At 35.1% G+C, this 14930-nt stretch overlaps 1 protein-coding gene and 11 non-coding genes across 13 annotated transcripts; 6 read left to right on the forward strand and 6 right to left on the reverse strand.

Moving 5' to 3' along the window:
• Nucleotides 1–119: 119 nt before the first annotated feature.
• On the reverse strand, nt 120–140 carry 21ur-15079. Its single transcript, NR_071999.1, has one exon.
• A 35-nt stretch (nt 141–175) lies between these two features.
• sdn-1 lies at nt 176–3740 on the reverse strand. Of its 2 annotated transcripts, none has more exons than NM_171972.7 (6): nt 3532–3740; nt 3163–3268; nt 2929–3029; nt 2663–2874; nt 2398–2516; nt 176–936 (listed from the first exon to the last, which is right to left on the reverse strand). In NM_171972.7, exons 1-6 carry the CDS (start codon nt 3682–3684, stop codon nt 761–763), a joined length of 867 nt encoding a protein of 288 aa, NP_741894.1. In that variant the 5' UTR covers nt 3685–3740; the 3' UTR covers nt 176–760. The 2 variants fall into 2 exon arrangements, with proteins under 2 accessions (NP_741894.1, NP_741893.1); NM_171769.7 differs by having other exon boundaries at nt 191–936; nt 3163–3265.
• Nucleotides 1558–1778, forward strand: F57C7.10. Its single transcript, NR_072000.2, has one exon. It is a non-coding gene; the product is annotated as an Unclassified non-coding RNA F57C7.10 (non-coding RNA).
• F57C7.9 lies at nt 1853–1992 on the forward strand. The gene has a single exon (NR_072001.1). It is a non-coding gene; the product is annotated as an Unclassified non-coding RNA F57C7.9 (non-coding RNA).
• A 442-nt stretch (nt 3741–4182) lies between the features above and the next one.
• Nucleotides 4183–4400, reverse strand: F57C7.8. The gene has a single exon (NR_072002.1). It is a non-coding gene; the product is annotated as an Unclassified non-coding RNA F57C7.8 (non-coding RNA).
• A 120-nt stretch (nt 4401–4520) lies between these two features.
• On the forward strand, nt 4521–4651 carry F57C7.7. Its single transcript, NR_072003.1, has one exon. It is a non-coding gene; the product is annotated as an Unclassified non-coding RNA F57C7.7 (non-coding RNA).
• Nucleotides 4551–4680, reverse strand: F57C7.14. Its single transcript, NR_072004.1, has one exon. It is a non-coding gene; the product is annotated as an Unclassified non-coding RNA F57C7.14 (non-coding RNA).
• Nucleotides 4681–5212: 532 nt separating this feature from the next.
• On the forward strand, nt 5213–5462 carry F57C7.12. Its single transcript, NR_072005.2, has one exon. It is a non-coding gene; the product is annotated as an Unclassified non-coding RNA F57C7.12 (non-coding RNA).
• On the reverse strand, nt 5298–5490 carry M79.8. Its single transcript, NR_072006.1, has one exon. It is a non-coding gene; the product is annotated as an Unclassified non-coding RNA M79.8 (non-coding RNA).
• Nucleotides 5491–7072: 1582 nt separating this feature from the next.
• On the forward strand, nt 7073–7157 carry M79.12. The gene has a single exon (NR_072007.1). It is a non-coding gene; the product is annotated as an Unclassified non-coding RNA M79.12 (non-coding RNA).
• Nucleotides 7158–8068: 911 nt separating this feature from the next.
• On the reverse strand, nt 8069–8196 carry M79.11. The gene has a single exon (NR_072008.1). It is a non-coding gene; the product is annotated as an Unclassified non-coding RNA M79.11 (non-coding RNA).
• Nucleotides 8111–8238, forward strand: M79.14. The gene has a single exon (NR_072009.1). It is a non-coding gene; the product is annotated as an Unclassified non-coding RNA M79.14 (non-coding RNA).
• Nucleotides 8239–14930: the final 6692 nt, after the last annotated feature.

Here is a 14930-nt window from a genome sequence, read left to right on the forward strand (position 1 = left end):
CACGAGGCAAAAAAGTTTTACGTATTCTGATTGAAAAAACGCGCAGCTTTATTTTGTCTCTATGGAAACCCGTTATTTTCAATTTAAGGCTTCGTTTCCTTCTTCTTGTTATTTCATTGTCCATGTGAGATTTCTCATGATCATTTTTCTTTCGTTATTTGTTTATTTATATTGTTTTGGAACATTAATGTAATATTTTTATATTTATAAATTTGAATACATAAAATATGTGAGCATCTCAAATTGTTACAGAAGATGTTATTGGAAAGAAAAAGGTAAACGGATAAAACAAGAAAAAGTACAAATTTCAAGAGGCAAGTTTTGAAACAAAAAACTCTAGCAGATAAGTGCCATCAGAAACCAGAGAAACCGCGTGAGAGTGTTGAGGGATTTTGGAAATTAGGTGGAAATTTCTAGAATAGGATAATATGAGCACATTATAGTAACAAGGGAGTATAGTATAAATTGAGTCAAAGATACATGCATCCCTACCCCTAAGTGGGTCTACAAAAGATTATATTCAAATATTTGGCACCATGGAGTCAGATCAGTTTATATTATCAAATTATCACGAGTAGAACAGAGAGTAATGACCTTTACGAAAGGAAGGCGGGGGGGGGGAGGGTTTGAAAAAAATGGGAGTGGGAAAAAAACAAATTGAAAGGTATGGCAGATTGGAATGAAGTCTGAGAACAGAATCATAAAAATGATTTGAAAGGTGATTGAGTGATAGAAGATTTTGAACAAATGACAGTAGAGATTACGCGTAAAATTCTTTTGTCGATGCTTTGGTATAACCATACGAGGCATATGGTCTTGCTTGCTTGGGTTCATCCAATGCGTATGACCCTTCATCTTTTTTCCTGATTCGAAAGACTACAAAGAGCACGAGTAGAATGGCTGTAATCACCGCAACGAGAACACCTCCGGCAATAGCTGAAAATATCAAATTAAATCAAATTAAAATAGATAATTCTACAACTTTAAATCTTTTCGTTACTAAAAAATAAATAAGCTTTGTGCTTTATTCCAAACATATTTTTATGATCTCAACCCGTAAGGACAACATATAATATCAGTAATGCGATGCATGTAAGAAATATTGCATTGTCCTAAATTGAACTTTCTTGGTAGTGAATAATTTCAATAAGAGTTTAATTTTGTAACTAAGTGAAAAAAAATTTTAGTTTTCCTTTCCAACTCACTAAATCCTTTCAAAACCGTCATCTTCTCTCAAAACCTTTCATTCAAAAGGTTCCCCTTTTCCTCACAGACACTTCCTCCACTCAGTGTCATAAAATCAAATATGCACAAAATGCGACCCTTGACCTTGCCTTCCTTCTTTCTTCAGCGGCTTCCGTCCCACCATCCCGAACCTCAGGCCCTTTTTCTCAAGAGAATAGAGCTGGGGCTCCTTTGTTAGATGTGGGATGCTGCTCAGATTTTGATAACCACAAAAGAAGAAAGCATAGCAAGTTTTGAGAAGAGATGTCAACTTTACTGAACAATTCGTCTTTCCCCACATTTTGAGACACGCGTCATAAGGGGTCTATGTTTTCTTTAAAAACCCATTTCAAGGCATCTGTACTTCCTCACAAAAGGCAGTAAACACAAAAAAGTTTGTTCAAAGCAAGTGTTGTGGAAAGAAAAAAACTAAACATCTCTTCCTACATTTTTGCGCCAAAATAGAAAACTTGAGAAGTGTCTCGTTCAGTGGCACTCATATATAATTTGGACCCATCTTGATCCTCATCATCATCATCATCTCTCCGTTTTCAATAATATAATTTCTGGCGTGTCATTCACCAATACTTGTTGGTTTCTTTCAATAAGAAAGAAGAGCTCTCATCGTCTTCCCACCAGGAATAATTAGACACATGGGGGAAAGAAGAGTATGTGTGGTGGTGCATCATTCATACGAAGGGGTCCCCATTCTGTGACACAAGCACAAGAAGACGAAGAAGAGGCCACGCCATCTGTCATTAAGAAACAGCTCGACAACAAACTAGCACATCCTCGAGCTGTACACATTGATTGATAGACTGGTCGCGAAAAATGGACGGGATGAGTGTCCGGAATGCAAAAAGTATGCATACTTTTATGCAAGTCTCATATTTTTGTGTATATTTGCCCATCCGGAACAGACGGAACGGATAGGCTTGAGGCAGCATATTCCCCCGGAATACAGTGGCCGAATATATTGAATGCAACCGTGTTGCCTTCGATTGACGAGAAGACATCAATTTATCATCTCGCAACAAATCATTCGCCGACGCCATCACACTGACCGGGCGATTTATGTACATTTGCATCTGCTCCCACTAATGATAGTTACACTCCGGACGATCAAAGGTCCCAATGCAAAATTAATTGAAATGAGTTTTGCTTCACACATACCTGCATAGAAGCCATTTGCCAGTGTCTCATGGAATGGCGAGAATGGTCCAGATGAGATGGTTGATGTGACCATTGGTGGCTGCTGTCGAGGTGGATTTGTGGCTGCTGACCTTGGCGTTCTGGAAAATTGAAAATTAAATTGGCTGCTAGATGTTTTCGGGGATTTGTTGATTGACAAGATAATTAATACATTTCTAGATGCATAAATCCTGGGCCCTGGAGGGCATTAGAATAGTTTTGTTTTTTGTTCAAATGAAAAACATACGAGGTGGTAGCTACAACAATAGGTCGATACGTTGTTGTAGTAGTAGTTGTGAAGAAATCTTCATCATTATGAATATTCTCATCAGCAAAATCTTCTTCATCATCCTCATCATCTTCATCCTCATCTTCATCATCGTCCTCGTCCTCCTCGACCTTGATCTCCTTGTCGTTTGCCGCTGGCTTAGGCTTGGGCTGAACAGGAGGCTTGAAGCTCTGAAGAATGAAAGATTGCGGTAAAACACATCAAAAGAAAAAGCCGACACAAACCGCTGTAGTAGTAGGTACCGTTGTCGGCTTTGCAGTCACAACAGCATGGCTTGGAGATGTAACCTTGTCCGATTTTGTGGTAGCTGAAGATGGCGGCTTGCCTAAAAAAGGTTTTCAAATTTGTCTGTCACAGATTGAAAACTGCAAGCGGCGCACACAATTAAATTTGCATCTGGACTAACGCTTTTCTAACAGGATTTCTCACAGTTGTCAAGAACAATTCAAAATACCCACCTGACCCATGGACATCATCACCGTCTTCGTCGTCGGTTGGGTAGCCGGATCCATTGACTTCGATGTCTGCTAACCTGCCGGGAATGTTTGCACTTCCTTCGACCTGCTGCAAAAGTTTCAAATTATTCATATTGCCAATATTATTATTATATTATTTAAATAAATATTATTCGTTATTATTATTAATATTATTATTTATGTTACGCGCGCTCCATCGCCCATTATATCTGTTTGAATAATGCAAATATTTTGGTGCGCATTTGCCGCGCTTCAGATTCGAGCCTGCTTTGCGCAAACAAAAAGTGCGCTGGTGAATGAATTTCGTAGTATCGTATTGTAACATTATGATAAATTTATATAATAACTTACTTCAGATATTCCATTTTTCAAGCTTTTCGTAGAAATAGTTGACGAAGGGACCACTTTCGTTTTTGCTTGATTTGCGGCGAAAGCTTGTGTAGATAAGGATAGGAGAATGAGGACCGAGTAAGTCGACAGGCAGAAATTGAGTTTCAGAATCATATTGTCTTGTTGGTGTAATCACCTGACCGGCATCTCTTTGGAAACTCTCTTTACCCCTGAAAAAGCAATTGGTGTTGTGGTGGAGGAGGAAAAGGTTGAGTGGAACGGCAAAATGAAAACAGAGGAAATGGCGGTGTACGGCAAAAGGGTTCTAAAAGAAAAGGGGGTTATCGTAAATTTGGATTGGTAGTGGTACAATGACAGAATAGGGAATATAACAATTGGAGAATTGAAAGAGGTGGAGTAAAACGAGTAAAACGATACAAACGGTGAACCCGAGAAAAGACAAAATGGTATTTACAGCATTGGTGAGAAAAAGGAGAAAATGAAGAAAAATAAGAGTTTGAGATATTGATGAAGACAGCAAAAAGCTATAAAAACTATTCTCTCCTCGCCGTGTGTCTATCTGTGTATGTGTTGATTAAAAAACGAGAAAAAAGGAGAAAACAGACTGGGAAAGAAAGTATTACTCAACAGCAAGGAGAAGAAAGTAACGGGACGTTAGGGGTGACTGGTCAAGTAAGTCGAAAAGGGTAGCAGTAGAGGGTAAGCGGATAAATTAAAGAGAGCCGACGAAGAGGGTAAAGCCCTCCGCGAGTGGACCCTCCCGACCGCAGTGCGTAATGAGATGGGCAAGCAAGCCACGGGTGTCTTGTCTCTCTCCGACTCTCCCTATCTCGGCTTTTTCTTTTCTTGCCCTCAACAAATTTCGTGTCGAAACCTTTGCGTCCTGCCAGCCTAGATGACCCTCCATGAAATTAGAAGAAGCACTTCTGCGCCAGACAGAATGGAGCGTAGTGATGTTTGAGGATCATCATGGGAAAGGTAACATCTTCTCAGGATGCAGAAAAGGGAGAGAGAGTTATAGGATCGAAAGTGAAACAAAACAAAGGAAACGGAATCAGATAACACCCCGGGACGGGAGAGGGCAAGTTGCGCCTAGTATGCGCCTCCCAGATGATGACCTCGTTTAGGACTGCTTCCGTTTTATATATCCCTGGTCTCGTGATTATCACTGATTGTAAACATAGAAGGGCAACTTTTGAAACATATACAAACTTTCTTGCTGAAAATTTACTTTGTCGGAAAATAATGAAATTTAAATTTAACTGAATTGTGAATATCAAAAGTTTTAATTTTCAATAAACTTTTAAAACATATGTTCGTTGAGAATGTGGAACTTATAATTTGAATTTCGTCTAGAAACATTTGACCGTATAACAGAAATAAATAAACAAAGATTTAAATTAAACTAAGTAAAAAATGAACGTTTTGAACAAGTTAACCAATTTCTTTGTTCTCACTTTACTTTTGAAAAGCAATTACTGTTAATTCAACAATTCTAAAGTTGTTGTGCAAAAGCAGTAACGTAATAGAGAATAGTTTGTGAATGTATAGATGGTCAAAACAAATCTCTTATTCAAATACATTCCCCGGCTAAGAGAAAAACTCTTGAGACGAGACGAGAAGCTCTGAGAGCTCGTGTGAGTTACTGAACCTACTTCTTCAAATTACTATTGCCAAAAAGCTTGCCTCGAGGCAAAAAAAAACTCGGATCTTTCCTCTCTTTTCATCAAATAGGAAGGGGCCAACGAAATGAGAAAAGAGCAGTAAGGCGCGCACAAATTGCATTTGGTTTGGTGTTCGTAGCATCCGCATCACATACGCATACACCGAATTTCGCTTCTACTGCTCCGCATCCGAACAAATTTAAAAGGGTGTACGCCCTGCCGGCAACGGAAAGAGGCGGACTTGTGACACAGATGCCATATGAAACGCAGAAAGAGCAAAGTTATTCAGGGGCCACGATACCAGTTTTTGAGGGCGGATATGTGAATGAACGTAGGAATGCCCTCTTTCAATCACATCGGTTGGATCGGATCGATTGACGATAATTCACGCGGAAAATTGAGACGTGACAAGTTAATGCGGTAGTTGATGAGTAGAAGGAGAGTACTGAAGAAGAAATTGAATAGGAAAAGGTGAGAGGAAGAGACAGGTTATATCCGTTCATCAAGTTTTTATTGTGTCATTTAATTGGTTTTGAGTGATGTGGAAAAATTAAAAATTTTAGGGTTAATTTAGGGTTAAACTGTATTTTAGGGTTAAACTGTATTTTTTAATATTTATCTTGCATCCTTCTAGTCTTGCACTAATTCCTTGCGGACTTATTTTGAGGAGCATTTTAGGGAAAGCTTTATTTGTTCAGAGCAAAAACTAAAACGCGTTCAATACGTCATTGAACAGGTCAACAAGTATATCTTATTATGTAGGAGTACTGCAAGCAGATAGATTTTACAAATTATGAATAGGAAGTACAGTTTTTAGGTTTTCATTTTATTAGTAAGCGGAGTTCAAAATGTTTTTCTCGAATGAATAGAAATATAATAATGTACTAAAAAAGAAAGAAATGACAACCAAATCAGCTGGGGATTAAAAGTTTCCAATTCATAAAAAAAAAGTAGCACCGCTTTATAATTTTTTTTATGCCATGTTTTTTTTTCAAATTCAGGTTAGATATTTTGAGAGTATGTAATATAAAACTGACAAGTTGGCAATTTATTGTCAATTGATACTGATTGTTTCAGTTTAATTTCTGAAAGAAAATTTGGGAACGCAATTAAAAAAATTGAGAACTTTTCGGCTTTGTGTGTTCCGAATAGTTTATGTTACGTTTTAAATTATAAGGTGTAGTGTTGTTTGAAACAAAAGTTTTGTGGAGTGCCAAAAATTTAAAGGAGGTTTTGATAATTATTCAAATAACACCTAAAGCTACTATTTTATTCAAATTTCTTCCTTAAGTCTTCAACAAAAACAAAAAAAAACGATTATACAAATTCTAAACATGAAAAACGACATGTTTCGCCTGAACAGTACCTAAAAGCATCTGCTGCAAATTGAGGCAGATGGCAGTTTCCCCATCTGTTCTTTTCTTTTTGCTCTCCAAAAAATTCCAACGCAAATGCTACATAAACTTGAAATAAAGTGAATTCATCCTTCAAATGTGAGAAGCAAATTGAAAAATATATAGAGAAGATATAGATAAAACTGATCGATGGAAATTTGAAGAAAACGAAAAAAGTGTTTGGGTTTGCTCAGCAGAAGGAAGAAGAAATTTGATGTCTCTTTTTTGACTGGTGCCCGTTTTTTTTTTCGTTTTAATAGCGACAATTTGGTTATCTAGGATTTGACCAAAAACAGAAAGAAAAATGATTGAACCAGAGAATAGAAAAAGGAGAATAAAATAGAAAATCGCAATCTCCTTCGGACAGCACAAAAACGGAAACACGCGCAAGGGGCACCAGAGGAGGTAATAAACGGCCAAAAAAGGCAGAGCGGGATCACACTGCGGTTTCGAGGAAATAGAGAAAAGAGAAAAAAGACGTAGGGTACCCGAGACTCCCGCGATTGATGCGTTTGCGTGTGTATGTTTGGTGGTAGAGGGCGGTTGAAGGCGAAATGGTATGCAAATGCTTGGCCCTCGCCCCCCTGCGCGCACAACGACGACGTCAACATACACACATACACACGAAAATGCGCTACGTCGTCACCCGCATAAGCGTTCCGAAATTGGCAATGTGTACTTGAAATGGTTAACGGATTAATTGAAAGTTTTGGAAATCATTGAAATTAGTTGTTCAATTTATATTGAAGATTTAAAAAGAATTTTAATGACATATGTTCTGTCGTAAACAAAAAACATTTAAAGGGACTTTCGAGATTTGAAAGAAAGACGTATTTTGTCAAGATCAGTCAATATTTAAACTAAATTATAACATTTTGCTCACTCGTATTGCTGTTTTAAAGAAAAGGGAACTTTCAGTAGACAAGCTTTCAACCTTATCAATCTTAGTTCTTGAAATCTGAAACCAAGTTCAAATGAAACAAAAACCCGTCGTGAAAAAGTGAGAAAACAAATGGGAGAAGTGAGAAATCGCATCTTTTGTTCATATTGCTCTGAAGAAAAAATGAGAAAAAGGGAGACGAGTTTCTCATGAGTGTAAAGTCGTTGGCTTCAACAAGATGCTGATATCCCACTTGTTGCGGATGACATTTTGAAATTTTTTAAATTAAGGTAAGCATTTCGCAATTGATATCTATAATAGTCACTTGTAAAAGCGGCGCAAATTTCGCAAGAAGTGAGTTTGACGAAATGAAATATTCAAAATTCAGGAAAAAAAGTTGGGAAACGTGGGAGAGATAGGTGATAACTTAATGCGCGAAAACGCCCATTACAAGTAGTGAAAGTCAAATATCAGACAAATATTGTTTGGTGGTGAGGAGACAAATAGTCCCAACCCGAAGACGACGGCCCATCTGTTTTATTAGCATTACGACGAAGACGATCGATCCGAGTAGTGAGCACTCTCTCTCCTTCTTAGCCTCTCCCTTTCTTCAGCCTGCTAATTCATCTCTACCAAGTCTTTTGTGTCTGCGTCTCCAATTTCTTAGCACTGTCCGAATGGACTCGCGAGGACGGGTTGTCGGGGAGGGAGAAAAAGGTTACCGCAATAGGGTCCACTCACTGACCCTCTGCCTCCAATCTGACTCCGTTACGCGCGAAGAAAAGGGAGGACGGGTGATGAAGGAGTGCGTCCATTGGTTGAATTTTACGCTAATACATACAGTTACACACCTCTGAACGGGGTTGTTTGTTGAACAATAACATATAGCCTCAACATTTTTTGGGTTATCACTTATCACTAAAACAAATATGCAGAACGAAGTGCAACACTGTTGCCGCTGATAACACCAAAAACCAATGCAAAACGACAAGAGCTGATGCGCATAAATGTTTGAATATCGTACGTACTAGGACCTATAATGCTCCAAATACAGGATCTACCTTTTTTCCGCGATTTCAACGGTGATTCTATCAAGTTCAAGATTAACATTGACTAAGAAATTATTCTCAAGAAATCTTTGAATGTTATACTGTAAACTACGACTTACATACGTTTATGAATTTTCAAGATGTGAATATAGAGACGATGTTTCAAGATATCACAAATCATGGTTTGGTTATCAACAAAATAGTTTGCGTTACGCGCTATCAGGTGAAGCGCCACTGAACACTACCAACTAATGTTTCATGTTGCAAGGCTCAAACCTAAAATTTTTAAAGAGTGATAATGAAACTGCTAGTTTCAAAAAATGTGCAGTATTTGAAAATTAATGAAAATTTGTACGGAAAGTTTTTTATAAACTCATCCATAATACAGGGATTCAACTTTCACAATTTTCAAAAGCAAATAATTGAATTACAATAATGCTCAAAAATACAACTTTGGGGCGATCCCCAAAATTAAAAACACCAAGAAAATTATAAGAACACATGACGGAATGACCTCTGCTAGACACTGTGAGACATTGTAAGACAGAATGAGTTACGTTTCAAACAGATAAAATCTAGTGAGTACCCTTACCTCCACCTATCCACTTTTCTTCAACAACCCGAACACTTTTCGCAAAGTGTTTTTTTTATTTCAAAAAAAAATCATTGTTAAACAGATCGATCTAGTGGAAAGGCACTAGATACTCAAGTAAGCAAAATGGGTGTAACACAAAGAGCCGTTCGAACAGATTGTATCGAGTGGACGGAGGGAGATATATGGTTCGAATGACGACACAAAGTGGTATTCTCAGCTGGACACCTACCATCATCTCAGCTATTTCTTTGAATCCGGCCAAACGTCTCATGTATCATAGTGGCTGTCCAAACAGTGGCTGTTTTCATAATGAGTAGGAGAAAGAGTCTCGCTGCCCGGAAATTGATAGAGCCATTGATAAATACACACTTCAAATGTACTCAATTATAAATAGAAAATAGGAAATTGAAAATTTAATGAAAGGTGTTAGATTTGTATAAATCAGATGACGCTCAAAAGCCATAAAATGTATCAATACAAACGAGCGCCAAATCTTGCGATTTGATATAAGTTTTAAGAATGGAAATGTTTGAGAGTGGCATAAATTATTGCATTTACTTTCAATATTTTCCATATCTGAATAGTGAAACATTCTAATTTTGAATATTTAAAATATTCATTGACTAAAATTTGATACCCATTGATTCAGGAACAAAAAATCTGTGTATTTTGAAATAGTCGAACATTTATATTTTTGAAAAGGAAACAATTTCAAAATGGGAAAAAAGATAGAGTATCGCCAGCTGAGATTTTGTAAAAATATACTCAAAGCAAATGATAATGACGAAAAATCTAGATACAACCATCTGGTTTGTATTTAGTTTTTAAAGTTTTAGTCATCATTCTGACAAGGTAACACTCTCATACAAATTAAAACTTTTGAAAAACTAGAAAATTCTTACATGTTCCATACTCTACAATGTTTAAATTCAATTAACAATTTTTAAAACCTTTACTGAACAAAAACTTCAATGTTTCCAAAAAAAAATCGTTGATTTCAAAGTTTTATTATCAAAATGACAAGATGAAATGTTATCTTGAATTTGCAAAACTATTAATCACCAATCAGCCCACCTCCACTTCCTTCCCCCATCACATTCCTATCTTACCAATATTCCGGTTAGTGTCCAAGTTTCTGACTCCAGTTTTTGTGGTTTTGAAATCAATCTTCAATGCGTTAATGTGTTGAAAACGTTGTCACCAAGATACAATTTAAAATCACTGACGTTTATTCGTTTATCACAAGCGGCCTTGAAAGACAGAAATAATGACACGTCATAAAATAGCAATTTCATTCTCATTCTTGATTTCTCACATGAGACAATAAAAGCGACTTGTCCAGTTCTCCTCAACTAGAGGAAAACAAAGGATTGATGTAACGTTTGCTAGGGCAGAGCCGTGACTACTTAATCCCTCTTGTCATTTTGCTCGTTATGACAATTATTAATGGCACTGACATACGGCAAACAATCTGTTATATATTTCCTTTGAATAATAATTTCCCAAAGTAATCTTTCATGCAAAACGAATCATTTAACGAAAAACAAAATAATAGTATATATAATTCATCAGAAAATGTACAAAGAATGTTTACACTGGTATGCAGGAAAAGACGCACAAGAGTTGTTGAACTATAGATTGTCAATGAAAGCTTCACAGAACGCCCCACACACAAAAAACCGCCGGCGTTCGATATATTGACAGACACAAAAAGCTCTTGAGAATTGAACAAAAAATGTTTGGTATATTTGATTGAGAGCAAGAAAAAACACGAATCAAGCTCTATTTAGAAAACAATATTTTTCATAAATAGTTTGTTTATACCTTATTAGTGCAGAATTATAAGGAAAACTTATTTCAAAGTTGAGTTGCACCAAATAATATTGCTCAAATGTATTTGTAGAAAACAATATAAATCGCAAACCATTATTAAAAGTTTTGGAACTCTTCGAACGGCATTTTTGTTAATGTTCAATGTAAGCAATAAAAAAGTTAAAACTTAATAATTGGTGAAAATCCTTTTTGCTGGTAGAGCAAAAACAAATTTATTTTCTTCCGAATATAACGGTAAATTTTCAGTACATTTATTGAAAATTCAGAAACTATGTGTTCTGTTAAATGAGTACTCGCCATTTTAGAGATTAATCGAATTTCCATTGATTTATCCGTTTCAATTAAAATATGGAATAGTGTTTCCTAAGCCTAAAAATACAAAAACATTCCACACCTTTTTATTTTCAAGCTAAAAATCAACTTTTAAAATGGCGGGGGAATAATACACACTTACCGGTTACTGTATATTATTTTCATATTTTCAAATAACCCCCCCCCCCCCCCCCACCGAAACTTGTTGTATATTACTGAGTTTCTAATTTTTATTTCATTAATTTTTTTCCCACACTTTTCAATCCTGGCTTTCCCTACTTTATATTTATCTGATTAGTTTTTATAAGTAGAATACATTTTTCCATATTTGTTACGAGAAATCATACAATTTTTGCCGGAATTTCGCAAACCGTTATAGTCATACAATTTTTGTGTGGGTGAAACCGAAATACACATTTCTTCAAAATATGGGCACTAAAACCATAATTGATGTTTTCAAGAAAAGCGGAAAAACAAGATTTGTAATCACAGATTGAACACGATAATTATTCAAAAATTCCAAATTATCTGATTAATGATTGAATGACTAGAACCAGAGCTATGTCATTAAACTGACTGTATGAAATATTTAATTTTGTGGTACAATTGAATTGACATGTTTAACACATTTTTCAAAATGATGATCTAGAACAGAAATTAGGTTGATCTGTAAATCTGCAAATAAATAAGTTTTCAAACCGAATAGAGTTTCAAACGTTTAGCTCATTATTGAGCAGTAATAGAATATTTGAAAAATTTATATTTTTGCTAGTTTTGCTCGCTGTGCAATACTTTATTCATGAGCAACTATTTTACCTGTTTAGATTTTTCTCCATTTCTTTATCATATTTCCTAGACTTTAAAAAATTTATCTAATACGTCTCAAAAATAACAAAACAAATTGGCGCTCATGTCAAGAAAACGTACTATTCAGAGATAGTTAATAGTTAACAATAACTACCTATTGTTCAGTATTGATTTTATAAGATACAAATTGAAATTGTCATTTAATTGAACAAAAGTTATCCGTTACTTTTCTCAATACTAATTTAATGACTCACCGTAGTAATCCATATATCCAGACCCCTTAAAATTTTGTTCAACGGTTATCTTTTTTTTGTTTTTACAGAGAATAATATGTTTTCTTGTAGCATTGGGATCTTTCAAGTATTATTCAGCAGTGTCATGTGATATTTTTCTACCGAACGTGGTTAAATTAATAATTTTTTATGGCCCCTATTTTTTACGCAATGCTGTAAGAATTTTTTTTGATAATCTTCCAATAACCACTGACCGCATTCTAGCTGTGTTCTGTTGAACAAAATAAATTTTAGCTTTTCGTATTATAAACAGAATTCTCACGGCTGTTCAGCTGAAATACAGATTTACGGACGACTTGAAAATTTGAAGATCCTTTTGAAAATTTTTGTTTTTGAAAAAATCCCAAACACTTAAAAAAAAACCAATCGCAATTTATTTTGAAAGAATCATTAAAAATGCGTTACACAAACAGTTCTAGTAAAAACACAATCCCATTACGGTACTAATCAAAAATAATTTTCTAATAAAAATCGGATTCTGCTCATATTACTCTTCAAATATTTGATTTTACAAACTTAATATAATGGCAAGAGAGCAATTGTATTTTTTTTCCACAAGATCGCAATCTAGATATTTGTTATAACAAAACTACATGAAAGAATTATAGTGGTCACACGATTGAAAAAAAATTTTTGGGTCTAGTTAATTTCTCAGAATCGAGTTTAACTTCATGGGAACGGAGGTTTTAAATTTCCCAAAGATTACTTCCACAACAACTCGGCTAATTTCGGAACTATTTTTTTGATTCGCGTATGTTTGCTTGGTTAATTCCATCAATGACGTGTATTTTCATAAACTCGAAATAATTGTTACCTTGTATGCTTTAAACTATGTTATGTATTTTTTGAATTTGCTCCATACATTATTTCAAGTGAAAATTGTTTATAAAAGTTGGCTCTAGTCAAAACGTGGTTTTGGAAAAAAAACACATTCACTGTAATCAAATTGTACTGAAATCAAGAAATTTGTTTTTTCTCAAATTTTGTGTTTTTCAAATGCTTTTGCGTCATCAAATTTGATTATCAAATCCCGAAGTCAGAACTTTAGAACCTAAAACTAAAATCGGAATTGAAACTGATGTCATCGTGGGAAAAAAACGGAAACCACATGTTATCACTTATTTATCCCTGATCGTTTGCTGTTAACTGATAGAATAAATGAAAGATGTTTCAACTTAAAATATAATAATATTCCACGTAAGCACTGGATATATTTTATATGTAACTCATCAACAAACAGTGTGATGTACAAATTATTATCATCATAAAAACAGATAAAGTCGAGGTAAATGTAAACGTTTTTAAATACAGACCAACAATTCCTCCGAAAAACTGTTCTTATTTAACTCAACCTTGTTCATAAATAACTTGGATGTGCATCTTGATTTATGACACTTATACAGTGTATTGTCTATTTTCATTGTTTTAGTTTGATAGATCGGAAAACAAGAGCTGAGATTGATTATTTGAAACGAGATTTATGATTCATTAGTCATGTATAACAAGTTCTGACAGAAGATTATGACTACAATGGTAGTAGAGTTTTCCCAGCCGAGTTCTCTATGATTGAGTACAATTTAACTTTCTCTTCTGATGAAAATGCTTTCAATGACGTCAATAGAAAAATCATAGCGTCGCCATAGAAGTGATTTTTTGGCTCCATGGTAGCCCGCCTCAGGAAGTGAGAATTTAAAATTTGAAATTCTAATCGTTTTCGAAAATGCTATTCTGGAAAAGAAACACATGTATGGTGTGTTTTAACTTTTTAGAATAAAAAATTTCTGTGGCACAACACAGAATTTAGCATTAAAATTCATGAAGCTCTCTGCGAGATATGGGTTGAAAACAGCAACAAATTAAAATTTAAATGAAATCTGTTTAATTTTTTGCTCCTTTCCTGCAAGCGCAAGCGTTGATGAGACTTCCGCTCACAAATGAAGTTTTATTTTTACAGCGTCTCTATTGATATCTAAGCGGATTATTTAAATTAAAAATAGTGTTACACTGTTTTTAATTTTCGCTTTCAGAAGTATTAACAATTTTCAAGTTTTATTAACTACACCTTATCAAACCGTTTTGTAACAACTACTTCATTTCTTTGAATTCCCTGCGGTAACATAGACTGAACACAAAATAATATAGAATTATCATGGTACCTGTTCAGTGACTAACTGAGAAAAATGCCAAAAATCACCAAATCCGTTATTAAGCGTCTAGACCGTATGTAGAATTGCTAAGAACAAGAACATTGTACCGCATGAAATAATGGAAAGTAATTTATAACATCTCCAAAATTCAATTTTTTGAAATTGGCCAGCAAAATTGGAACAACTATCATAACAAGTTTTCTCAAACGTTCTTTATTTTTAACTAAGTCGAGAACTGAAACAAACGCATTAAACTTCAATTTTTCTTTTCTTGTTCTTTTATATCCGGAAAACCACATTTCAGATCTCAAATCTAAACTAAGAGAAACTAAAAAAAAGTCTACCTTGAATTATAAAGTAGGTTTGAGAAAGCAACCCACACCTCAACTTTCGTGCTTCCGGATATCTTCAAATATCATCACTTT

This window comes from Caenorhabditis elegans, chromosome X (assembly GCF_000002985.6).
Source record: "Caenorhabditis elegans chromosome X".
NCBI lineage: Eukaryota > Metazoa > Nematoda > Chromadorea > Rhabditida > Rhabditidae > Caenorhabditis > Caenorhabditis elegans.

What these genes read in the sequence shown, in the direction of transcription:
- sdn-1 (NM_171972.7), bottom strand. Translation starts at nt 3,684, where the DNA reads ATGATTCTGAAACTCAATTTCTGCCTGTCGACTTACTCGGTCCTCATT. An exon ending in TGAAAAATGGAATATCTGAA is followed by an intron (nt 3,269 to 3,531) that starts GTAAGTTATTAT and finishes AAACTTTTGCAG; the next exon opens with CAGGTCGAAGGAAGTGCAAA. An exon ending in TGATGATGTCCATGGGTCAG is followed by an intron (nt 3,030 to 3,162) that starts GTGGGTATTTTG and finishes AACCTTTTTTAG; the next exon opens with GCAAGCCGCCATCTTCAGCT.